This window comes from Macrosteles quadrilineatus, unplaced genomic scaffold, assembly GCF_028750875.1.
Source record: "Macrosteles quadrilineatus isolate MER2022 unplaced genomic scaffold, UCM_ALF_1.0 Scaffold_3__2_contigs__length_128488019, whole genome shotgun sequence".
Lineage (NCBI taxonomy): Eukaryota > Metazoa > Arthropoda > Insecta > Hemiptera > Cicadellidae > Macrosteles > Macrosteles quadrilineatus.
Genome location: NW_026542596.1, coordinates 26,781,124 through 26,808,607, shown reverse-complemented (window position 1 = coordinate 26,808,607; position 27,484 = coordinate 26,781,124). Strand labels below are relative to the sequence as shown.

Below are 27,484 nucleotides of genomic sequence, written 5' to 3'. Positions count from 1 at the left end.
ATCCTGATACTCTTATTAGTATTATTCATACTGTTCTTCAGCTTTATTTTAGAATGTGCCTTGTACAGGGTGGCGCAGATGGATCGGGTGGTTTTAAAATACTTGTCAAACTGTCAATTTCAAAGGTATTGGATTGAAATAAAGTGAAAAACGTGTAGTTACAATGGAAGTTTATTGACAAAAAATTTGTTAAGTTAGTTTTTAAAAATTACATCCATCAAATGCCTTTCTTCTCGAGCGACGCATTCTTGGAGTCGGTCCTTGAGGTTCCGCATTGACCGCTCAAGCACAATACCAGGAATTGATGTGATTTCGTTGTGAATTGCAGTCTTCAACTCCTGAAGCAAGGGTCTACATGAACAAACCCCGGACCATTCAGGAGTTGAAGGCTGCAATTCACAACGAAATCACATCAATTCATGGTGATGTGCTTGAGCGAGCAATGCGGAACCTCAAGGACCGACTCCAAGAATGCGTCGCTCGAGAAGAAAGGCATTTGATGGATGTAATTTTTAAAAACTAACTTAACAAATTTTTTGTCAATAAACTTCCATTGTAACTACACGATTTGCACTTTATTTCAATCCAATACCTTTAAAATTGACAGTTTGACAAGTATTTTAAAACCACCCAATCCATCTGCGCCACCCTGTATCAATTGGAGGAGCAACTTAAGCTATAGTTGGCATTTAAGTTATATGGTACTCTCAGGTGCAATTTGGCAAGAGCATAGACAGTTTGAAATATTTACATGCATTTCAGATACACCCTATGATGAAGCAAAATCTCTTCCATTAGGTTCAAGAAGGCAAAACTTGATCTGTTTATAGAGGGAATTTGATAGTGGCCTACAATAATAATTGACCACTGGTAATTGACAACTAAATCTGTCTTGTGCCAAACCACTCGCGTTCAGGAACTTAAAATAAGGTCTTGAACGAATTTCAAATTTAAACACCTCAAATGATCAAGCGCCACCGACGTCCAAGTCAGTTGGCCTGCTCTCGCATTCAAATGCTGAAGGGGATCTTGAATATTTGGGAACCGAAACACTACAAAGTATCAAACACTATCAATCTCCAAGGCAGTTGGTCTCGGAAGACGTGGCTTTCTCGATCAATAGGTTAATTAAAGTTAGCGATTCACTGGTGGCGTGGGCCGTGGCCGAGGTTCCACTGCCTCCCACATCTCCAGACCACAATTTGTCGCACAGGTCACCGGGGCCGCCCCCTCTCCTCCCACTTCCTGGGCCCCATTGTCTCCCGCATGAATATTAACTACCACACGACCGGCGAAATCTTTCACTCCATTCACTCCTCCGTCTCACAATTCAGACTGAATTATTAGACTTAATACCTAGAATAACATTATCCGGCTCACGGCCCCCTTCATTCAGGCGGTGGGGAGGAAACTATGTGATGGGTCGTGTGTTTGACTTCAGAAATGCATTATGTCATTGAAGGTCCTAAAGGCATTAGAAAATGAAACAAAGTGGTTGATTTTGATAGCATCACGTGCTGAACTTTTGTGGTTCGAAGACTGCTCTAACTTGATGCCCTCGTATAAGCGATTTTTTTTCTGCGCGTACAAACTGAGAACGTCTGATAAATCATTGCATGCATTTGTGCTGCTTGATTACAGTCGTCCATTTAAGTTACCGGTACTTGTTAAATCCACACACATCAGTTATACCTAATTTTTTAATAGTGTAATTTTTGTGTGTGAGAAGCAGGATTGGATTTTTAAACTACATTGATTAGAATTGAACAAAATTGGGATGGAATGGAAAAAGAAGCATTAATCCAGGACTTCTTTCACTGGAGGTATTAAAGCGTCAAACTATCACAATCTGTCACAGCTAAGTTCATGGCATCATGGTGATGGTTTTCTGTGTTGCTATATTATGTAAATTAGCATATTTCGGGGGGGGGATTATGTAAAAAATATATTAGATGAAGAAGCATATTTCGCGCATTGGGGTCAAAACTCGAGGTCAACGTTTACTACAAGCTACAACGACGCTTCGTCGTACGTTGTGAAGAAGGCCATTACGGGCTCTAGTATAAAAACGTATTAGTGATTTTCACTTAGGTTTAAAATGAACATCTGTATAACTCATGTCAAAGAGTGTTTTATCAGGTTGTTGGGGACTCGAATTGGTTGTGATTATCGTTCTGCACCCATCATGGAACTGGAAACCAACTTTAATGTTCCATCTCTCAGCACCAGAAGACAAATGCTTGACCTGCTATTTCTTCACAAGCTAGTCAACGGCATGTTGGACTGCTCTGAACTCCTGAGCATGATCGACTTCCACATCCCCAGAGGTGCCAGATCCAGGGCTGTCTTCGGTAGGAGGATTGCATATTATGCCTACAACAGCGGCTTGACTAGACTTTTGCGGTTTAGTGGAGAGACTGCAGCTTCTGTCGACTTCTCCGACTCTCTGATGACAGTTAGAAGCTCCTTCAACCAGCTATATCTGTAGTAGTATAGTAGTTCCAAAAAATTCTCTTTGTCCCTCTTGATGTTTTGTAATACTTTGAAGGTCGTTAGAGCCATGTATTGTTGTTGTTACTTATTGTTTGTTATTGTTGTTGATATTTATTTATTCAGATCATTATAACTTGTTATATATATATAATAGCTCTTTCAGATCTTATTGATATTACTTATGTATTTATGAGATGTTTTGCTTTATATATTGTTATTATTGTGTTTTAAACTTAAATTGTCAATTGTTGTATTTTCTTTTTTCTCTAAAACTTTTTTGTAAACTGGTGTGTACCGTTGGAAGCATAAATCAAATCAAATAAAATAAAGGTATATGGCTGAGAACAATATTATCTATTGAGTAATCCATCACAGTGGGGTTTTTGTTTTAGAAATATCCCTACTTCTTTATGTAGACGAGGCCGTTGCCTTAATAAAATACGATCAGTAAAAAGCTATCTATAGGCCTATTATTTTAACATAATATCAACAACCGAATACCAATATTTCATTCTATTATTCAATGGCACAAGTTGGTGGAATCGATGAAGCGGTAAGAGCTATAAAAATCCTTTGCTTAAAGAATTGGACTGAAATTTAAACAAAATCTTTTGGAGAACTGTAGTACACTAGACTTAATTGATAGTTCAGAATACTTACTCTGTTGTAGGGGCTGTTAAGTTATGAGACTTACAGAAGGATTTTACATTCAAACTTTTGATTTTTTTCAGATATATTACTTTCCATAGTCTAGAGATACTTATGAACTAAAAAGCCTATGAAGTAGCTTATGGTAAGTGAAATCAGGCTATTGTAACTTACCATGAATGTAACACACCCATCGAAACTTCTGATGTCTATGTTATACACTCAAGCTCTAACAATCCATTCAATGCGTTTGTACATCAACGATTAAATAAAAGTTTAATACCTATTCTTCAAAAATCTTAAATGTTTACATTTTGTATCAAACTTAGAATGTTAAGGAATGTAAAGGATTTGTGTACTAAATTTCATACTGTATTTGTATTGTAGCCTTACTTTCTAAGCTAATAAGCCATCTTTAAGATGGCCCCTGTCTATATGCGTTCTGTCGCATGATAAAAAGACAATTGAATGTATAATACCATTGACTATCCAATGTTTATTACTACTGTTCTGCCCGTGCAACATACATGCTTATTCAGTATGTTGCTATCTTAATGCATACATTCTCTAGCATCAACAAAAAAAATTGATGTGTATTTTATTTCCTGTAATTCTGTTAGCGTTCGTTTGCACAATCAGATAAAAAAATCAGAATACACCAAATAAAAATAAGTTAACTCTGTACAGTAACGTGATAATGAGATTTTTAATCTACCATGATCATTCAAGTTTTGAGGACGTTTTAAACGAACTCAACACACTAAAGACTATGTTTAAAATAAAATTTAAAAAAATCAACAACCCGTCTTGACACACTACCAAAACTAAAACACTTATCAGTTAAATACGTTACTTAAATAACCTTTATGGGGTTTTGCAATTAACAATACCGACTTCTATAAAATCCGATTGTTTATCACGTTTGTAGCGTAAATAGCATTTTTTAAATATTTTTTAAAACATTATGATGTATAAATGGAAATAAATAAAAATCAAGTACATTATGGATTTCACTAATTAGGAAAAGGCTCGAAATTTGTGTAACAAATTCATGTAATCAACTCATCAATCTTTTAATTAATGTGATAATTAATGTGCAATTGCGTTTTCTTTGACAAAATAACTCCATTTCTCTACTATCTTCTTGTTATAGAAACGTGTATAATTTTTTCTTAACGGCTTTCTTCAAATCACGAAGTAAAGGTTTGATAAATTATCTTTATATGTGTGATTAAGTTTTGGCATCAATAAATCCGCTACTCATACAATTGAAACGACGTACTTGTACTTAAAAATAGTCCACATGATCTAGCAGTTTATTTCTTAAAATAATCACATAATAATCATCAATTATCCAGCCAAAATGTAGATGATACAAGCAGGAAAAGTGAGATTCAAACTTACCAAATAACCATCATTTGACAAGATATATAAAAATAAGGATATAAAAACACAAGATTAGATTTTAAGCTCGTTTAATAAACTCTTTTATGTACAAAATGAACAAAAACAATTTGGTCTAACAAACAATGCAGTGACTTAGGCAAACATAGATTTTCAGTAAAACTGCTATGGCAAAATGGTCTGCAAAATTTGCAGAAGTCGATGATGAAGCCTTTAAAATCTGCAAAGAAAGCATCATTCTTGTAAAGAAATCACAAATGGCACTGTTTGTCTGGTTTAATGAATATGTACTTATAATAATGATTAAATGTGTAAGTAAGTACATTCTGTTTCATCCAGTCCGTCCACAAAGTAGATTAAGTGTCGTCAAAAGCTCGAAACTATAACTGGTATTTAAAATGAAATCATCTCTAAAAGCAATATCGTGTAAAATATAACTTTAGAGGTGAAATTTTCAACAATTTAATTTCCACGAATTATTTTTTATATCCATCCATAACTATGTACTTTGAATTATGGTTAAACGCTTGAAGTAAAACAGAGTCACTTTAAAAGCTAACCACAGGAGTATTGTATGTCAGTAAGGTCATGTAAAAGTTTACTCTGTGACTAGGCTGGATCTACAGAATGCAAATGAGTGTATTCTAAGTTGTATAACTACAGGAAAGGAAGACAAGTCGAAGGTAAGTGGTAACAGAGTGTTTATATACAATGTACAAAGCCGCAGTATGCCGCTGGGACGAACCCTACGGAACACACACCTCGGCATCACAACGAGGCTGGCAAACTACCGACCTATCGCACTTCTACTCTGTTTTTAGAAATATTTTCAAAAAATCTCTAAGTATTGTGTTTTATTAAAGAAATACGTTAAAAACTGGATTAAATTGTTGTACATAAGTATTTTTCATAGTATGTGTCTATTTAAAGTATCTACACATCGATAAAAGTTGTAAAAAGATCTAATGCATTTACGTGTTTAAGTCTCAAAGGTTATACAAAATAGTTTTCCAACATCTCAGTAATGCATAGTATTTTAGACCTTTATGATTTAGTAAACCACAAAAGATTACAAAAAGAGTAGAAGTTTGTGATGCTCGAGGCGTTATTCTCGTTCATTACAGAAATAAATAATCGACATTCATTGCACGAAGGTTAACACTATTCGTAGTTTGTTTAAATATCAGTGGCCGATTCAATGTTGTACATCAGAGTTTACTTCTGTCTCAAAATTGCTAGATAAATTATCATTTAGTGAATAGTTTACAAAAATACTTTTTAACGAATTTATACCTACCAAAGTTATTAATTTTCAAACCATTTTAAACCATATTTTTTCTCAAAATTATAACTCGTATATCTCTGAATGCACAATGATCGACCACCGTACACTATTTACACGAAACAAACTATCATACATCGTTAAAACTAACAAAATAAGTTACAAAAAGGAAAGTCGGGCAGGAACGTCGAGGGGGTCAGCTGTTGATTCACTGCTGAAGCGCTGATAGTCCTTGGAGTCAGCATCGGTTGCGAGGTGTCAAGTGATACACTTTGTTAGTCAGTCACTGTGGGAGAAATGGCACTCAAAATCAGCACTAGGTCTGTGGTTTAGCACTGGTACTGTATCTGAAGCACTGTGCTGACGTGGCCATTCGGCGAAATCAAGTGCTGGCGCAGTCCGAGGACTCAGTAGCGGATGCCGTAGGGAGGACTATGGCTCGTCCTGGAAATACGAAGGATATTTAATATTTATTGTTTAGAAACTTGATTACACGTGAAAGGTCGTAGCACGGGATTGAATTTTGTGATTAGTTGAGATATATGAAATGCATATAGTACGACGCAATTGATAAAAAACAGCCTAACCTCAAGATCGAAAGTGAAAGCTAACTTCCGACTCCAAACTGTTCAATGTAGTTCTAGTATTGTGTCGTGCAAGGTTACAAAGTTTTGTGCGTCGGGTTCGTTAGAGTGGTGACGAGGGGGTTGAATTGAAAAAATTGTACTTTTTAGTCTTCACGAAAAATTCCAAAATTATTTTGAAAAACACATTCTTTGAAAAAATAAGTCCAGATAAATTTCAAACAGATTGATAACGTCATAATATTGCTTTAGTGAACGGACAAAGTTATAATCAGAGAGCACCTGGTTATAATAGATGAAAAGCAGAATTTTTTTCAATTTTTTTATGCTTTGAAATATATGACTTAAACTATGAAATCAATTTAAGAATTGTGATTTTAATGACCTGTGAATATTAGTAATACGTCCTTGAAGGAACGTAAAACTCACCCCTTTTCAATAATCACAACTCTTGTTGGTAAAAAGAATCTTCCAAATGTCTAAACTGTGTATTTTTCCTAGATAAAAATGTCATCTTCTCTCACTTTCAGTCACGACTTTATACCTCCACTTTCATCTACCAGCCTACATGTAGACGTCGTGGATGGGACTCAGGCCTCTCACCCACCCTACGATATCGGCCATCCGAACACTGTGTCGGACGACCATATTCCAATAGTGTACCATTGGAATATTTGGGTTTTATTCAATGTTAGTTTCTTGTATGATTTTTGAAATTAGTATCTTGTTTTTTAATAGTAAAAAACGCCATTTTTATTCTATATTTCTAACAGATTTGATTGAATAGTTCGACACATAGCTTTTACAAGTCTATACGTTCTTAGCACAAGTTGCTATAGTTGTATGAACCTATCCCATAGAAGAACCATTTTTAGTCCAGTAAAGTAAATCAATCCACAAATTTATTTTCCTACAGTTACCTAACAATGTACATGTTCTATCACTGATTTGAGAAAGCAAAGTGGCCAATTCGCTCATCAGTGAGACAATATTAACATTGTCTCACTCTAATTACTTTGTCTCACTCCAGATTTGCAACGTGAAGGCACGAAATAGTGAGCGCGTAACATGCAGGCAACGTCGTATGCGCGCGAAATGCGTTGGCAGCACTGGCTGTAAATCGGCTGGTCAGCTGTTGTACTGTTGTATTTGTAACTTCACATTAAATGTTATATTAAAAGGTCATTTCTGTGTAAAAATAGGTTATGTTTCTTCACAAATTTATTTGTTTTATGGTAACTGTAGGAAAAGTATAATGTGCAACTCGAGTTCAAAGTACAATTGCCTCACTCGAGAAGCCATTCCTCACTCGCCTACGGCTCATGAGTAAGGATTTCTCTCGAGTGAGTCAATTGCTCACTTTTCTCACTAGTTGCACAAATAACTATTTCCTCATTTTTCCTTTCCGTTGGCAGTTTATTGCAAGATCTGCAACGTCTGATTGAGCTTGATTGCATGATGTGATAGTGTGGGGGTCAATTGATCCTTAATATACTCTTTAGAACAAGATTTAACAGTGTGGGCCTGTGGAAACTTCTTTTTTAAAGTAGTGCCAATCGAGAAAGGAGTGAGGTCCGGCGTGGTTGTCGTTCCTTCAAGGGCATTCCACTAACATTCAAAGGACACTAAAGTCACAATGCAGCCTAACAAAACACAAACACAGTACAAAAAAACATAGTTTCCATAGTAATTAAGTCAAATTATATTTTCCTACAGTCACCCGACAAAGTTGGCTTCCTTGTACTGTTTATAGTACAGAAAGCTGCTAATTGCTGCATATTTATACTTTTCCGTACGGTTTATACTTTTCCGTACGGTTTATACTTTTCCGTACGGTTTATACTTTGTCGTACGGTTTATACTTTGCTGCACATCAGGATTCCAACGAAACAACACAAAACAGCGTGGTTCTATTATACACGTAGTGTAATCCGTGTACGCTTGGAAATAGGTTGGCAACACTTAAAGATAATAATACTATGAGCAGCTGATTGACTATTATAACCACTTCGTGTTTATAGTTTCGGTATTTCTGAACTTTCTGGACTTTTCTTTTAAACGTTTTTAAAACATTCCTACAATTTTAATAAACAAGAAAATACCTTTAAAGCATTTTTTTAGGCGCGGAAACCACTTCAAATTACAAAAACATACGGAACTATATTCTCAAAACGCGGAGCACATTTCTTGCCGAGGAAAAATAGCGGAGTGATACGGACCGCGGGTACTACTTTCTCTAGGGCACCATTTGTGTTGTCAGCTGAACCTGAAAACGTGTTGTATAGTGTTTGAAAGACTAATTATTTATATGCTTTATAGTGACTGTAGGAAAAATATAATGTGTAACACGAGTGAAAAAGGCACGAGCCGCAGGCGAGTAAACATTGCTCTCGTGTACAGCAAAGTGCCACTTTCACCACTAGTTACACAAATAACTATTTCAAGCGTTGAATGTGCCCATTTATAACACTACAGATGTCAAAATTATTGTTTTACGTTTTACCAACACATTATGCAGACCGTACTGAACATTGAACAATTTGTAGTATAAAATGAGCTTTCACTCTGGACGTTCAGGTTTGGGTCTAACTGCAACGTACTTGCAGTTGCATAGTACGTAGCAGTTAGAATGTTATGTACTTATATGTAGAATTATACCGTATACAATTAGTACAACATTACTAATTGTATACAGCGTATACGATTAGTACGTATATGTAGGATGTTACTTGATAAAAATACCCCCATAAATAAAATATTAGATCACAATAACCATCCTGATTCTTATAAGAAAAAAACAACAACCTTTAAGTGCTTTGTAGAATGATATTTGAAAAAAATATTACCATAAAAATAAAACATTAGAATGAAATAATCATCCTAAATCTGATAAGAAAATAAACACTTACAAAATTTGGATTTGCGCTAAACCTTAGATGATTTTAATGTTTATCTAGTTGAAATATTAACTGTAATCAATACAAATAATTAGGAGAAGCATTTTAAAATACAAAAATGAATTAATGAACCAGCTGTAATGCCAGTACTGGGTTATCACACTATTCTACTTACTTTAGTATTGGAAATCATTTGCAGTTTGATCATATAAACATGACAGGCAACCACTTGTTAAAGTAGCTTCATAGTTTTAACACTTTTATTGTTTTCAAAAAATATATTTTTTTAGTCGTTGCTAAGGTTATTAAAGAAGCTTATTTCAATTTAAGTTATTTTTCTACCGTACAACAATTAATTGAAATTTCACTTCACATTACAGACTATATCCCAAACGCTAGAGCTGTTACGTTCAAATGTATCGCTATTTTATTCAAGTCATAGATGACGCTCCCAAGATATTAAATCAAACGCAATAAATTTATGAAATTAATTTGTATTTGCTATTTGGATTTCTATATATAAAAAATTATATATAAATTATATATAAAAAATTATATATATCTTGTGTCTTGAAAAACTAATTAAAATTTTCATTTTCAAATTTAAATACTTAAAAAAGTTAATAACTTTAGCCGGTTTTATTGGAAAAATTGACTATGTTAATTAAATAACTTCATGATTTGAATTATATCAAGATCGATGGATGTAATTAATGAATGTAAAGGTTAGTAAAAAACGCGGGGCAAAATAATTTACTATGAGATAAATAAATATGTAATACTAGAATCAAGTACATGTAGGGAATTTAGCAAACCCATAATTAGTTTTCATTTTCTACGCGAAATTAAGGTTTTTTTGCATATTACTATTTATGTGATTAACAGTTTCATATCTGTGACTTCTATTTTTAAGGTTACTTTGTAAGTAATATTTAACTTTGAATATTAGGCTTAAAGTCAATCGTAGTACACAAATTATTGACTTTAGTAAAATTCTTAATAATTAATTTTAATGCGCGATATTACAAGCATTATGTATATTTATACACTTTTTTTAAATATCAAAACAATAGCATTTTGTTTGTGCCAACTTAACTGAATATGGAAAAGTACTATTGTTATTTATTATAATCAATACTTTCTAGAACAGATTTCTTACACATTTTGCTACAAGCAATCATTTTGTATGCAGATCTCTTTGTCCTTTATTTCTAGGTAAAAAGTATTACTATTAAAAACATTTCATAGGAATTTCATGTTTTATATCAAATTATTCATGCAAAAAATGATTAGTCAAGTACTGTATATTAATAGGCCTAAGTAAACTATTGTTTATTAAATTATATTTAAGTACCGGGGGGCCAAGCCTTGCTCGGCTGTGGTTAATTAGGTTTAATTGTTAAAACAATATAATAAACAGACACATTTTATAATTTATGAAAAAATATTTGAATTACAAACCATAGACATTAGAACCCTGAAATAATAACCACTCTGGAAAAGTATGCAATAAAAAAGTAGGATAAACAATTATGATCATACTTATTTATAACAAAAACTTATGTAAGGAGTGTGATTTATTTCTTGAATCTTTCTTTAAGTAAAAGTAAAACTTCAGTATGAACATACTCTCTAAAATACTCTCTTATGTTGGATGACCTGATTCGCTGAAGAAATATTAAGTCGTTTTATAGCCTATCTTTGTAAAAACGTCTTTTTGACAGTTGGTGAATATAAAACAGCTTATTATAAATAATTGTTTAAACTATAATTTGAACAAAATAAATACAATATTTTTAGATACTTATTTCACTTCTAAACCAACGTTTACTAACAATAAACTGCCTCAGTACTTCGAGGATTAGGCTTTGGTGGGAGAGGGCTAAGTAACATCATCAGTATTTGATCGGATTTGTTTTCCCCTATATCGAGTAATCTACCGTATAATCTTTACTCAATAGTTACAACTGATGTTTTTCCCTTTGTACTGTATGTTGTAATTTGCTAGTATACTGTGGATGCCATTTTATAAACACATGTTACAAGTCTTTTGTTTACTTTTTCCTTGTTATTTTGTGTCAACATAGTTACTTGGCAACCAATAAGGCCAATGTTAATTTTTTAATGAGTTGTATAGCGAGATTAATTTCCCCGAAGTAGTAGCTATCATCAATCACGTTTTTATGGCTATAAGTTCCTGATTCCAAAATTTAGTCAAAATCCTTTATCAAAAACCATTTATAAAATCCTTCCGTTTGATTTCGAGATATATATTACAGACGAACAGACATACAGACAGACAGCTCGTATTAAAATATAGGATTTAATTAGAGGTTTGCTCAATCGTATCGTAGTAGCTTACATTTTGATCAACAGTTTATGGGAACTGATATGTTTTTTTTTTACACTAGAATTCTAAATTCTTTATTATATTTATATCACAAATAGAATAAATCGAGTTTCTACTTCCCTCTTAAACTTAATAAAGGTGTATTATATTTAACATATATTCCTCGTAAATTGGCGTCTGCCGCATCTTACAGTAGTTTGAATAATTTACATTCAGGTTATATTAAACAGTTCTTACACATTTCCCAGCAATATCAACTTTTTATTGTGTTTATCTACAACAATAGCATCAATTGACGTTTTTGTGGGAGGACGGACCAAAACCTGATCTTGTAACTATCTTGTAACGTCGACCTGTTGGTTGTTATGAAAATAACTCATTGATTGCCCAATGACAAATACATGATATCTGGGTCTGGTAACGATCTCATTTGGAATCGAACCAGCGACCTTCATATTTGAAGGTGAGCACTATAGCCACTCGGCTTCTACATGAATTTGTATTAATATATATTACTACTAATTCAAATACTAAAGTATGTACAAATATTAACTAAATGCAAGTATGTCTAGCTTAAAGTAACAAGCCAATGTTATAAACAGAAATATTTAGTGTACACTTTAGTCAGGACATAAATAATTGCAGATCAAATCTATATATTTGTTTTCAACTTAAGTTGCACTCTAATTATTTTATTTACTTGACAATGTTTTTATAAACTCACCAGAATGTGACACCAATCGTTAAGATTTGTGTTTTTGACTCCTCGGCTGAATGTTAGTAAAATCTTATTTTAGATTAGAGATAGGTCTAGATTATTCTATGTCCCACGTTCATATTTTAGATTGGTTTGTCCATTTTGAAATTTGAGTTCACCTCCAGTTCTCAAATAGTTCCGGTTTCTATATCTGTTCAAAACACCATTGTTGAATTCTTAATTAATAATGCTATAAACTGTCTGATAGGATTATTTTTTACAAAGGCACGAATACGTTTTGACAAGGCAAACTAAAAGTGAAATCATTAAAAAATGTAAACTACATCATATATTATGTAATATAACGGAATATATAATATCACGGAAAAATATAGAAAAGAATAGGCCTAAGAATTTAGATGTTGCACAATTTTTTGGTATGTTTTTCAGCTATATTCAACTATGTTCTATGAAATCAATTCAGTGGACGTTTTGATACAGCTGGTTTATAGCCTTATTTTGTAGATGATATGTCTGTTTTTGTATCCAAAATTTTGGATAGTAACTTAAGTTGATTAAATGATTGCACAAGTTTGCACAAATTAGCTGTTTTTATCAGGACAGTTGTTATCAAGTTCATTCATTGTAAATAGAGAAGTAAAACATGAGAATCACCGTTCATTAATTGTTTTTTTTTACGCACAATTCAGCTGTTTCTACCAGCATTGTTGCCATTTACAAGTGTATTCCTGCTGGTAGACGTTGTCATTCATGCATAAATCAGCTGTATGTCATCATCATCGTTGCCATTTCACTTCTGCTGAGTTGAAGAGCTAAAAGATGAACGTGGAACATAGTAAACGCATGCATTAAAATAAGTAAGCATCATGCAATAAGAATGATTATCGGCTTACAGTTAGGCCGCCGAGGTTCACCGCCACCCACATCTATAACAGAGGAGAACCAGATCACTATAACATTGAGTTACGGTCAAAGGCAAGCCTCCGTTACCATAGTGGAATTAGTAAAAGACTTTGTACAGCAAGAGGAGTATATCACTAGAGCTGTAACCACAATGTAGCTATTACAACTAATCTTATAGGAATTTAAATAATTCAAATAATTAGTATAAACTATTAACGATGCATAAAGATGTAAACATACCACTTTCAGCTGTATGTTTTCTTATAGTAAATGTATAACTGTTTCAACCCTTAATAGTTTTGAATCCTTGCTACCACACACAGAAATACTTCATCGATGAAGTTCTATGTTGGCCATGTTAGGGCATATTGTTTAATGAGAACGCATTTTCCACTATCCAACATTTTGAATGGTAATTAATCACTAACAGAAATAAGTAAAGTTAATCTACAACTACGACTTCCTAGTGCAGCTACAGTGTTGCAGCTAGAGTTTAACATTGCTCCTAAAACCACAATAATAAATCGTGAAATACTAGTTAGGACTCTTGCGTTTCTTTATGCAAATATTGCAGCAACAAAGGTGTCTGCTTTTTAATATTGTCAAATACAACTAGATTTGCGTATTTTAAGACACAGATGAGTGAATGATGAATGTGTAATGAATGGGAATATAGCCTTGTAACTGAATAAATGCAGTTGAACTGATAGTCAGGACGATATGTAAAATGCCTCATGATCAGCGATTAAGTTAGGGGGTTTGTGTAACACATTCTGAAGCTAGGAAACTGAATTATAAACGTTTATAAAATGTATAAAATAATTATAAAAGTTTGAGTAATTATTAGTAATTTGTATCCCCACTAAATTTAAATATTGCTTTTAATTTGATGCAAATAAATTGCATCGTATCAGACAATATATTATAACAAATTATATAAAACCTTGTTACACGTATCATTGTTAGGTATTTTTTAGTGGTATGTCTGGTCGTACTATATTCAATATTTAGCTAAATCAACATTATAGTGAATGATTGGTTAAGGTGAGAGTTTTAGACCCAAAAGAACCCTTAAGGTATAGTTTAAAATTAGTAAAAGATTTTGTACAGTAAGAGTAGCAGAGTTTTATAGTTAAGCAGTATTAGTATAAAATATTTACATGTTCAAAAACTTACGGTTTGTTCCAATGCCTCTATCTATATGTATATTAGTTTACAATTTCAATAAGGTATCACATCAAAAAAGAATATGAAGTAAATGTATTAGATTTTAAAACGTCGAAATTCTAACTCATAAATTTGCTCGTGTTTTACGATGAAATGTAGATGAACTAATGGCAACACATTTGGATTAGAAATACTGGCGTTAATACAAGCCTAATCTGCAATTATAATGATATGTAAAATAATATGAGAATATTTTAATAACGGTTTTTTAATAGTATCGGACGATACGTTTGGCTAATCAAATCAGATTATATAAACATCACACTGTACAAGATTACAAAATATTAGAATACCGTACTTGCTTTATTTAAAAATATGTCAAACATCAGGTAGGATAGCAAATTAAATGCATGAACCAATAAAATAACAAATAACCCACCGCAGCAAACCTACAGACTAAATTAATTTCATTTCGTCTGATTAGGGTTTTACTAAATTATTTCCATAAAAACTCATATTTATTCCATATGCAAATAACATAAGATTTAACGAGTAGGTGTGCAGCTATGGGGAAGGTGAAAATTGTTTTTGACCAACTGTTAATAGTAAGCCTATAGGGCAAAATAATTAAATTTGTTAAATTTGGTCAACAGTTATGCATAAACAAGCAAACAACAGTTTTTTTCCATATGACTAATACAGGACTGTTTAATTTATAGTTAGTTGTTTTAGGAATTTTCTCCATAACCTTTAACTTTACAACAACGCTTCGATGTACAAAATGATTTGTGTCTTAAACTCTTTACGATGGTTGGATTGAAAATTGAGTATTACCATGTTTTACGGATAAATACAAAAAAACTCATCCAAGTTTCCGTTCTACACCTCCAAAGCCAAGTTCCATCAAAATTGAAACAAAATCACCCGAGTTATCGTGATCTTGGGCACATACGGTACACTGTATTAAATATGTACTTCTAGGGACATCAAAATGAAAAAGTATATCGGTCCCGGGGCTAGAACTTGCCGTGCCACCTACTGTAATAGTAATTCCTATAAGGAAAATTCGAAAAAACCCGTCAACTTAAAAAATAATATAGGCAGCTTCATAGAATTTGGTCATAAACAAAATTTAGCATTTGTAGTAAAAAAAACTTCAATCCATTTAAGTACCTAAATAACCTGCAATGAAAAACTAAACAGCTACACAAAACCTTATAAAATCCGATAAAATCTTGGTCTTCGGCAGATGACGACAGTTAAAGTTAACAGTAGGGCAGGTTGCCTTTGATGGATTACTATGACGCATCCGAAACATCGGACACTCCTTCTCATACTCAAAAATAGTACTTTATTGTGTGGATTGTGAGACACCTCAACTGTCTCACAAGGTTAGGTTATGTTGTCAACTAAAATCACTATCCTAACCTAACCTGAGGTGTGGTCGGTATGGTATAACAGAAAAGTGCCGTATATCTAAATCACTTTTCAATTTCATCGGATGAGCGTGTGAACCGACCAGTCACGTGACCGATGTTGCGTCACTCTTGTGTGACGTTGAGCGGTTTTACTGCCAGGGTGACACTAGCACTGTCACGCCACTCAAATTCCGATATTTCTCCTCTAAGCAGTCGATGACAAAGTGTAAGGCGTTAAACACTTCTCCGAACTCGACAAGCGCTTATGCATGTTTTATGCGCAATTTCGCCGCTTTGACAATGTTGCGCCGACGCTTAAGGTTGTCCTTTTTCAAAAGTGCGAGACAAATTTAGAGCGCAGTTTGTGGCAAATGATCTAGACTGTTTATGGTGGGTGTGGCGGTAATAAATTGTGAGATTAGTGTTCTTGAAATACACGACTGTTTTCTATTATCCGGGAGCCTTGACAATTTGGTGGTCATTCGTAAATATTTCAAAGTGCTTTAAGGAGTAGACTTTTATATCTATCGAGGCATTGCGATTGCCTTGATTTAAAATATTTATAGGATTTATATTTCAGAAATTGGTTCATACTAAAACAATGTATCCACACCACTTGCCTAAATAAAAGGGGTCTTCAAAAACTTAGCTACACCTGTGGTTCCGCAACGTTTTATGGTGAACACTTTTACTATTGATATTGAATGCTATTAATTTTACAGCAAATTATCCAAATAAATTTATGCCTTTTTGATCCACAACATAATAACCAATATCTCCAATTGTAAAATATTTTGACTGAATTTACTTGAACATAGTACTCGAAAAATCAATATTAGGTAATCTTAAAGTCCTATTATTTCATCTCGTTTGATTTAAAGATCTATTGTATTTAACCAAACAATTGCACTGTCCAATTTTAAAACTGTAAATAGAACTTGACCCTTCATTCCCATGTTAAATTTGTAGCCATTTTTCTTTAAATATGAATGAACTTTAAAAAAAAGTTCATTTTTCTTCCATCTTCTTTCCATCTTTTTCTTTCGTCCATTTTTCTTTAAAGTTAAACTGAACCACTGACCGAGTGTGACAATACGTGATTTTTTTTATCAAGGCAAACTGAAAAGAAACCTTATTGTAAATTATAGCATCTTTTGTGTTACAGAAACGATCACAATAAGCCCCTAAAGGAGTAAATATAGTTTTAGAGCCTCGTTAACTATGTTATTCTTTTTAGTTACAAATTGGCTTCAGCAGGTCTATATGTACATGAGATGACTACTGGTGTATATGAAAGACAACGCTATAACGTTTATCAGCACCTTATATAATAGCAAGAACATTAACACAATGGCAATGGGATTACTGTTACAACAGTACCTGTGTTGTTTCAGGTTGTCTTGTCTCTTGAACGTCTTGCCGCAGACCTCACACGTGAATGTGACGTCATCTTTGTGACTGCGCTCGTGGATCATCAGGTTGTAGGGCTTGGTGAAGCGGCGCTGGCAATACTTGCAGACGAACTCGCACTTGGTTCTCATCTTGCGGCGAAACTCCCTCCTATCGTCACTCTCCACTTGCATGATCGCGAACATGGTGAGGGGTCTTCACTCTGCTGCCGGGAGAACACTGGGAGACGAACAACGTTCTAGATTCGCCGAGAGGTTGCTATCATACTGCCAAGGTCACAGGAATAGTCAAATGATCTGGAATGAAAGTTCGAAATTAGTGGATAGCTAGGAGTGCGAGAAGCTATTGGAGATAGGAATTAGGAGTATGGTATGAGTCTTGCACTGCATATATCTGACGCAGCAAACTCTCTTGTCTTGTCAATTCAAAGATCCAAGGCTCTTTGGGTATCTGAAATGAGAATGTTGAGTTAAGTTAGGATGAGCTACGCGAATCACTAAGTGCAGAGCTGATTGGAACACTTAATTGAATCTGGTGCAATAACATTTTAGTATAAGTTAGTTCTAGGATTTAGAGTCGTGCCAAAATCACTTACTTGTACTATTGGAAAATATTGAAGCAGGATCAGTTATTTGTTAAGAGACAGTCGATGAAAATTTAAACAAAAAAATACCCCAAAAACAAATAAACTCTTTCTGAATGCGGCATTGTCTAGATCTAGATCACGAAATTCTCGTTGCAAATGTAGCAAATTAGCCTTGGTTGTGGGGATACGTCAATAATGAGAATACTCAGTTTGTATGAGAAAATATTGCAAGGTTTATTTGAGAAACCCCTAGTTTATTCGCCCCGCAGCATGAGATAAAAATATATCATCCTTCTTTTGCGAGAAAGTTTGGGGATTGATGGAAACTTGAAATAAGATGTACAATAACGTTTTTTAAGAGAGTTGTATAAAATGTTGGCAAACGATGTTTCAAGAAATGTTGAATGAATCCAGGCTGAGATACATACAACCTGCACTGACATACATACTTCAACTTCTATGGATCATAATGACAGTAAGGAAATAACGAGGGTACGGGGAAAGATTGATTTCCTTTGAAAAAGAAGGTTGATGAAAGGTATCGACGTGGCAAATTAAATTTAAAATGCGTAATAGTTTTAGTTTATAGAATTAATGTACACTGGTGTGGTACACTCGCCTGGTTTAGCCCAGGAATTAAATACATTTCTGTGGCGGTTATTTCCAACCCGATCTCAGTTTCTACTCCAGACTCCAGCATAATGAAGGAAATTGAAATATTATATTAATTCTAAAACATCAAATAGCGTGACAAACCCCAATAAAGGGAATAGGATTGTCCCATCTTGCCTAAATAACTAACAGGGGACAGCTTCATTACAATAAAGTTGCCAAGCGGAAGCCGCCTGAATAAAAACTACTGTTTACTGCTGATGGAGCATTATCCGTTGAAAGGAGCCGATTAGAAAAGGAATCATTACCTAGAGCTCTTAGCTCTGTTTACTTAATAACTATAAATATTCAGAGTTGGCTAAAATTTATGTAACAGATGGAGATTATTTTCTCTGAATAGCTTTATTAACTTTTTTCAAATCTCTTTTGTACATTTTCTAAGATACTTGGGAATCCAGCTAAGGGTACCACCCCAATCATTACAGTACAATTATCCATTGTTATATTTCTTTAAAGGTTTTAAGGTGTAAGTGTGATTATACTTAAGAGTTTCCGAACTATTCAACGTTTTTCATCCTCGGAAAATGGTTAGGAAATTAATAAAAAGATATAATGAATTTATTTACCTATCAAAATATATTTTTGGTCAAAATTATTTATTTTATATTTTTATGGGAATTAATAATACAGTACGAACCCAAGAATGTGTTCTACGATCACCAGGGTAGCCTTACAAATAATACACTACAATTCACAATTTTAAAGTCAGAACCCAGGAAACGTCTTCAGAATCTATTATTATTAGTCAAAGTGAGAGTGCATATTAACCAATGAGCCTACACTTCAATAATTAGTGTAGTGTTTAACTAAGATATTAATGCTATCGGACATCAGCGAAGAATAAGAAACTGGTTAAAGCATTATTTTATGCAATGTCTGAGAGGTCTTGTGTTGCAAATTATTCCTATGTCAAAATTAAAACAAATCCTTTTAAATGTTCACCTTTTACCAAACTTAACCGCTTCTCTCACCTAAACTTCATAAATTATACATTCCCAGACAGGAGATTCATTTAAAGTTTGTCTAAAATATTAAGTAGCTATGTTCAGAGTAATTTCAACAAAAACCTTTTGTTTCGAATTATTAGGAACGAGCGCACGCCGAAGGGCATATCGCCAGTAGCGAAGGCCCAGACGAGGCCCCTATTCTCCGGTAGCCACCGGGCCCAGCCGGGGCCCCCGCAGCGCCTCGCCGCACGATACACATTCCGGGCCCGAATCCATAAGTCCCGGCGCTGATATGTGGCATCATTTATTTACAATGACAACTGTAGATGCCGCCGGTCCCCGATCCATTACTGATTGTATCAAATTTTAAATTAACCCATTTGAATTTAAATAGCCCTTTTAACCGGGGAGGACACGGTCGATGATAAATTTCGGCAATCGAAGGAGTTTTTATTTCTTCTGAATCAGGAAGGGAGTAAATCACGAAATTTGGAATAGGAAGAATTTTGGTTACAGTTTCCTATTGTAGTAATAATTTATTTCTCTGATTGAGTGTTTTATGTTTATAGATTTTGAAGACAGTGTTCAGTAAATTTATTATTTGAGACACTAGGGCCAAATTTTACGTTTGTAGTTTTCTTTTACATTTCAAGTATCCCATTAAAATATAAGCTGGCGTTAAAATTAAATCCCATATGATTTACTCAGGGTTTTTATAAGTCATGTTTGCTGCCCCGACCCCGACCAAAGAGATAGGTGATTGCGACCGAATCACAAACTCTGCGCCCATTCTTTGCCCGTGCAACGCCACAAGTCAGCGTTTAAAATATGATTGTGCTATATTCCGACGGATTCAAATTTCAATATGGTAGTTACGAGTTGATTTATGCTTCACCAGAAAATTCCTGCAACGAGTAAGCATACACAGCCCAAGATTACTGCTACCAACAAATGGATGAAACTCCGGAGGCTGAACTTCAGTATGCAAATACTGATATGTGAATTCGCTCACGGCTACCTACTAGTAGAAATTACACTCATCTTCAAATATCGGATTTAGGCCTACACTCGTGAAAGTGATCAAATACAATTCTCACCCACGGATCTCTAGCTACAGTATGTGGATTCCCCTATACACTGGGATACACCCAAACCTGAGGGCAATATCACCTCGTCTACACCAATGAGTGACGCATCACATTTTATAACCTTACAAATTCCGCCTTGAGGCTCACACTCAGGTCCTGATTACCGAGAATCATCAACTTACGTTCCGGATTCGGTGATGTGATTATCCCACGCCCGGGCCAGGGTCGACGGATGGTCCCACGCAATGTATCCTTCGGTACCCGGTAATAAGAGCGCGGATGCCCAGGAGCCAATGGGAGCAGGGGGCGGGGCGCGCAGCACAGTAGCTATTGGACGGCTACCGTATACCCAGTAGCGGCACGGTAGCAGTCGCCTCCCCTCCACTTCCGCCAACCAGAGCACCGCATTTCCGTTGATTAACCCCTTGAATAAAAAATGAACGTTGATTTGCCGCCCCGGGCACTGCGCTCTCACGCTCCGCTGGTCACCGGCAACTGGGCTTGGTCGTTATACATTGTCAAACATCTAGCTGATGTTCTCGTTACACGTGACGATGTCTACGTGATGTCCGTCTGGGACGCTTAATTCGGCGCAAATTGTGTGTCTATTAAACGTTAACCATCATAACAGCTGTGTGTCAGTTGGTAAATACTTGCGCGAATTTAAAACAACTAAGAGCCACATGGCCTGAAAAAATATAAAGATTTTAAAAAAAATATATTAATTGCTTAATGACAAAACTAGTAGGCTGTATTCAAATTTGTGTAAATGGAATTGTTTTAACTGCATAACATGCTCGCAATGGTGTTTACTCGATTCAATTGACAATAATATTATTTGAATTTAACAAAACAAACATAATCCTTTTCAGCATATTATCACATTAAATGTTGATCTCTTGTCGTAGGCTAATCCAGAAAAGATTCAAATAAAGATTCGTTTAATTCCCAACAATATTATGATATTGAAGAAACGTATAACCTACGTCCTGTCATCAAGAAAATCCATGACCAATTCGATTAAAACCTTGGCCAAACAAACCCGTCTTAATTTTGAACCAAAATCCAAAGACGTCATCCAAAAAGACAATGTTAGTTTAAAGGTTAGGCACGCTCACGTAGTTCCTATCCATTCATTTCGACATGTTTGAAGAGATACTTCACCGTTCACCGAACGGAACTATTTGCTCTGTAAACATGCTGACGTTAGTTTGCAAACTGTGCGGTTAGTTCGCCGCAAATGGGCAGGTTTATGTTTTGAGGTTAGGCCCGCGCACGGCCCCCTGTTTGGGCTGTCACTCTAACTTGATTGACCCTCTTGCAGCAGACCCTTATCTGAAACCGTAGCTTGTTTTGTTACTACCTGATCCGGCCCTCTGAGAACGATCCTTCCCTAAACACTTTAGCACCTATAAGTCTCGAAACCGTTGTGTCGCCTATTTCCGATATTGTGTTCAAAGACAGTCCACGGAACTTAAGACACAGCTCATTCCACCAGTGTTGATTATTCATGAATGAGTCAGTTATGAGTACCACGCAATCGCAAAAACAATCAATGACTGTATCAGCTGGACTGAGTCAGAAGCAAGATCTGGGAGTCAGCAGCGCGCTGAGTCAGACATGCTTTTATGTTCAAGCCATTACTATAAATCTATTGTAAGCAATGCACAGGTACAGTATTCTGGACGATATGTAATGCATAAAACTGTAACTGTGTAGCCTAGGTTAATATCATCTGTAAATTTCTTTCTAACAATTGCCACAACTGTTTCTTTGGTTCGATCAATAACTGGATACGCAAGGTACCTACAAAAATGGTAAGCTTCAAAGGCAAATTTAAATTTTGATAAAGACTCCATTTAATGTTTTTCAAGAATGGATCTTAGTTATGTACTCAGTAATTTATTAATCTCAACTTTGTCAAGAGTTGACACTTGATGATTGTCCTGTTGTGAAATTTAACCTAAATTGTAGGTTGGACTATAATTTGATATAGTTCATATACTTTATAGTAACAAAATTAATTTTTTGCTAGACTATTATAATTCTATTTAATTTAGAAACCAATTGAATAGCTGTTGTTCTGTTATAATTGTATTACTTGATACATGAGTTTTACCATTAAGCTCTTCTACAAAACAATTACAATTTCGTATGATAGAAATGTTTAATAGAGGAAATATCGTTTATATTTTACTTAGAGGTAATTATTATATAAATGTCAATGATTGGCATGAAATAACATGTCAATTATGCAAATGAAACCCCATTTTTTAAGTTAGTAGTCTCTATTTCAGTGTTATTAATTCATTCGTTTATATCACACCTACGGTACTCTTTATTTAAAACGAAGGTCTAGCACTATGCACTAATAATACTACTATAAATGAATAGTGGACTAATACATCCAACACCATAACAAAATAAAAACTAAAATTAATAATCTAGCCTACCACACACTATAAAGCATTTAGTAAGTTCCCTTGCTAAGTACAGGTAGTGTTCTTTGCATTTCAAAATAAGATTTCCTAAAAGCAAACTTGCTCCCTATCGATTATTTATAAAATTTTCTACCTTTTAAAAATTAAAATCTTTTATTCCTTAAGTAAGGTGCATTATTAGCCATATACTTAGTTTTAGTCTGTTTAAAACAGAATATTCACATAGCCTATACACTAACTTACTAAACTAGCACATTATACAGTAATTATCTACCTGAAAACTCGTTGACGTAACCAAATAAATCAACAAAACACAAAACAGACCGAACCATCTGTAACCTAGGAACTATGGCAACAGTTTCCTCGAACAAATGACAAGAAGTGAAAATCACAGTGCGGAACCAGAGTTGCAGTGTGGTAGCCTAGCTAGGGAAAGGGCAGCGTACCTGAGGGTGGTGTAAAAGAGCTTCCGTCAGAGCTGGATGAGGGCTTCTGAAGATGTAGATGGACCGACGGCCCCGTCCCCACCACCGCTGCTAGCGTGGGAATTGAACAGTAGCTAGGCCCCTCCCCCGCGAGCCGACCAACCAGCGTCGTCGCCCGCCCCTCACAATAAAACCCCCGAGAATAGAAAATAACTTTCCCTAACCGGTCCATAAAGTCGGAAAACGCGTGTCTAGTGTCGGCCCCCCAGGCGCTGGGCAGCCACCGGGACAGTAACCTACCCTGGACAGGCTTCATCGTCACCCGGGGACCAGCAGAGGCTCGTGATGATGGACGGGTCACTAGGGAGTTCAAAAATTACAAAATCTTCCGAAGATTCTTTGTGTACTCCTCCAAAACAAACCTCTCTAGGTGTGATGGTCTGATTGGTAACGTATGTTATTACCCCCTTGTCAAAGAGGCGATTTGATGGCCTGGCAATTTAGATAAACATTGATGGTCGTGCGACATAAGAGGTTTCTAAAACTGCAAAATCTTACGGAGATATTCTTTGTGTAATGTACTCAACGAATAGCTTTTTATGGCTGATATTATTACAATTTCCTGCTACCAATAATTTATATAGGGGACTCAAATGGATAGTTTTTTTTTGTAGATTTTCACCCAAGTATAAAGAAAGTTTCCTTATTGACTAAGATCAGCTGTTCCTTTGCTACGACCATTAAAAACCAACCCCGTGGTAGAAATGGGTAAAAATAGCTTTGCGATTTTACTTCTGCTGAATATTGTGGCAGTGGCAGAATAATCTGTGTGATTACAAACAGAAGTATCTCATGTGTTTGAGGGTTCCTCCTATTATCTAACTCAAAAGTTATAATTGTTCCCAGTAGCAATACTTCAAACAAAAATGAGAATGAGAAAATTCTAACCGAATTTTGACAGTGTTTTGAGACACAGGCAGCACACACTGCTGTTTTGTATCTATTTGGAAATTTGAAATATGCAATTTATGTTATTTTAAAACTAGGACAGGATATATTATTTGTTCTATAAAATTAAAACAAACCACATTAACATTACTTATCTTTTATATAAACGTGAGATGGTTTTTTACCCAAATATTCTGAACTAACCACTTGACGGATTTTCACGATTTTGGTGTTGAACGATAAATAATTTTTAAATGAAGGAAATATCAAAGCCACAATTTTAGTTTTGGGTTTAAGCTTTATATGAGCTTAATAATTTTAATGTTTAAGAGGTGCGACACTATCATATTTTAAGATTCTTTCAGTACAATGTCATTTGGTTTTATAGCTGGCTTTTTTAATTTTTAAAATGTCACAGTTTAATGTGCCACTCATAGTGTGCTCTACAGTGTAAATTCTCATTTCTGTCATCCAATCCTATTACATAAAATTATAATCTTCAATTGTTTGCTTGTATGTATGCAATATCGTATGGTTACTTGCGCTTGCACAAAGATCTCAAACGGCTTCGATGATTTCCTTCAAATGTTGTAAATAATTTATGTCTATCCTAAAACGTGTTTAATGCAGTTAAGACTGCCAACAAAAATCTAACTACGTAAAAAGTGGAATTGAACGACAAAATTTTTAGCATTGGCCCTATAGGTTGCCAAGTACCTATGTTGGTTGAAAAAATTACAAAGAAAAAGTAAATCTATTTATTTACTTATTTAAATCGCAAGCAGATTTTTTGTGACAATTACTCCTCCGAAACTACTGAGCCAATTGGCATGTTTTTGGTGTCATTGGAAAGAGCGTAACGTGAAGTTGTGCACGAAACTTTCTTTTTAGGGAAATAATTAGAGAGTTGGGCCCTGGGGCCCTTTCAAGTTTCGTATTTCTCCATAAGATTAACATGGGAAACAAATATTGTTACGAAACTCCAGCTGTTGTTAATAATTGGTCTCCATGGAAGCATGAGAAAATTCACAATGTTTACCTTTACGTTGACATTTCAATGTAAACAACCAGAACTGCCAAATGCTTATTTCACAACTTCATACAGCTGATCCAAACAAGTTAAGTACAATATTTTACACGACTATGTGGTAGGTTTATTTATTCTGAAACTTTGTCATTGGTTATGGAAAAAAGATTCTATAACCGTAAGTTATGAAAATAATGTTATTGATATATTTTCATATTTTCAGTTGGACTACAATTTAGGTTATTTTTTTTGTATAAATTGAATGGCTTTTCGTTTATAAATTCGAACTACTTAACAAGTGTTTGGATTAGGTGATATAGTACATCTTCCCGTTGCGAAGCACGGATACATCAGCTAGTAGTAAATAAAAGACTTGTAGAGTAACTTGTGTTTATAGCAAGCCATCCACAGTATAATAGCAAATTACAAAATACAGTACAAAGGGAAAACATCAGTTGTTACTATTGAGCAAAGACTGCACTGAAGATTACTCGATATAGGGGGAAATAGTTCCCATCAAATCTCTCAAATACTTTATATATTTTATTTAAGTCATAAGTCATTTATTTGGCCAGATTTACGTTAATGCATTGGGTAAGTCAATATAGGTACATTATAAAAATACAGTGTCTTATAAACTATAAAAAAAACTACTAAAATAAACAATTTTTACATGTAATCAATTCATGAACCAAGCATACCATATGCCTATGACGGTACTTAGGTATTATACGGAGGCCACTTATTTTACAGCGCGCTGCGGCGGTTATGTTAGGTTGGGTTATCATAAATAGAAAGTATGACTCATCTGGTATCGTTCGATTCATAACGAAACGAGGAAAGTCCTACAAACATATTTATGATAACCCAACACAACATAACCACCGCAGCGCGCTGTAAAATAAGTGGCCTCCGTATAATACCAAAGTACCCCCATGACTACCCATCACCAATAAAATCACGGACACGGTAGTAACACTTGGTCACCAGTAATTTTCGAAGTGATTTTTTAAAAATAACAGGGTTCGACTCAATTTTTATATGTGTTGGCAATGCATTGAAAAGCAGTATACCGTTATAATAAAGATGTTTTTTGAAAAAGGTGGTTGAATGTTTTGGTATCTGAAGATTAAGACTGTTTCGCAAAGAATATGGACATGATCTGGAACTTGAAGAGAGTGTTTCAAGGATGTATATGCATGGCAAAGTTAAAATATTTGAAGACTGAAAGAAATCTTTGCATGAAGTTCGTGAGCTGATTTTAAAGATGGTTCGAATTGCTCTCTTTTGAAGTCGAAATAGAAATCTGGTCCTTCCATTCTCACATCCCCATGCCGGCACTGCGTATACTAAATGAGGGAAAATGACCTCATAATAGGCGGTCATAAGGACGTTCTGATCAGAAAAATTTGACAATTGTTTTAAAAGAAAGATGCCGGAACCAACCCTCGTACACACACTGTCGATATGGTCATAAAAACTTAGGTGTTTGTCTTAATTAAACCCAGGAACTTGACGCCTTCTGTTGACTCATTTTCCACGTTGTCTAAAAGGATAGTTGTGTGTGGGTTGCCATGGACTGAAAAACTTAGCAATTCAGTTTTATTGGGGTTCGGATTTAATAAATTGGAGTCAAACCACTGTTTTACGATTCTGTTTTTACAAGCTCTCTCCTACCAAAACTTAATCTACCAAGTTTCTTCGCCCATCCGTTCTCTCTAATTAGTAGAGGCAAAGTCTCCAATTAAATATTTAGATTCCCCCAGGTTAATCTTATGGGAGAAAACCCCAACTTTGATGGAAGATCCTGCCTAAGCTATTAAAGATTTAAAAAAAAGAAAACACTTTGCAAAACTACAGATAAATTTTTATCTTTATTGTCCTCTCCGTCCCGAAGCACGGGTACAGCAGCTAGTTAGAAATAAAATTCATTATAAAATGAATACATGCTCTTTTCACATAAGTAAGCAAATCAGTTTAATTTACAACGCTCTAATCATTATAATTCTTGTTGACAAGTTCTAATCACAAAACATGAATTTTTAATAATAACTATTGTTATTTAACAAAAATTAC

General features: G+C 34.7%; 1 protein-coding gene across 2 annotated transcripts; it reads right to left on the bottom strand.

The window, feature by feature from the left end:
- Window positions 1-4,599: 4,599 nt before the first annotated feature.
- Window positions 4,600-23,557, bottom strand: LOC128989689 (protein drumstick). 2 transcript variants are annotated; one of them, XM_054411686.1, is made up of 4 exons: window positions 23,455-23,557; window positions 17,245-17,570; window positions 13,270-13,302; window positions 4,600-6,271 (listed from the first exon to the last, which is right to left on the bottom strand). In XM_054411686.1, exons 2-3 carry the CDS (start codon window positions 17,457-17,459, stop codon window positions 13,287-13,289), a joined length of 231 nt encoding a protein of 76 aa, XP_054267661.1. In that variant the 5' UTR covers window positions 17,460-17,570; window positions 23,455-23,557; the 3' UTR covers window positions 4,600-6,271; window positions 13,270-13,286. The 2 variants fall into 2 exon arrangements, with proteins under 2 accessions (XP_054267661.1, XP_054267660.1); XM_054411685.1 differs by lacking the exon at window positions 13,270-13,302.
- Between the last annotated feature and the right edge of the window lie 3,927 nt (window positions 23,558-27,484).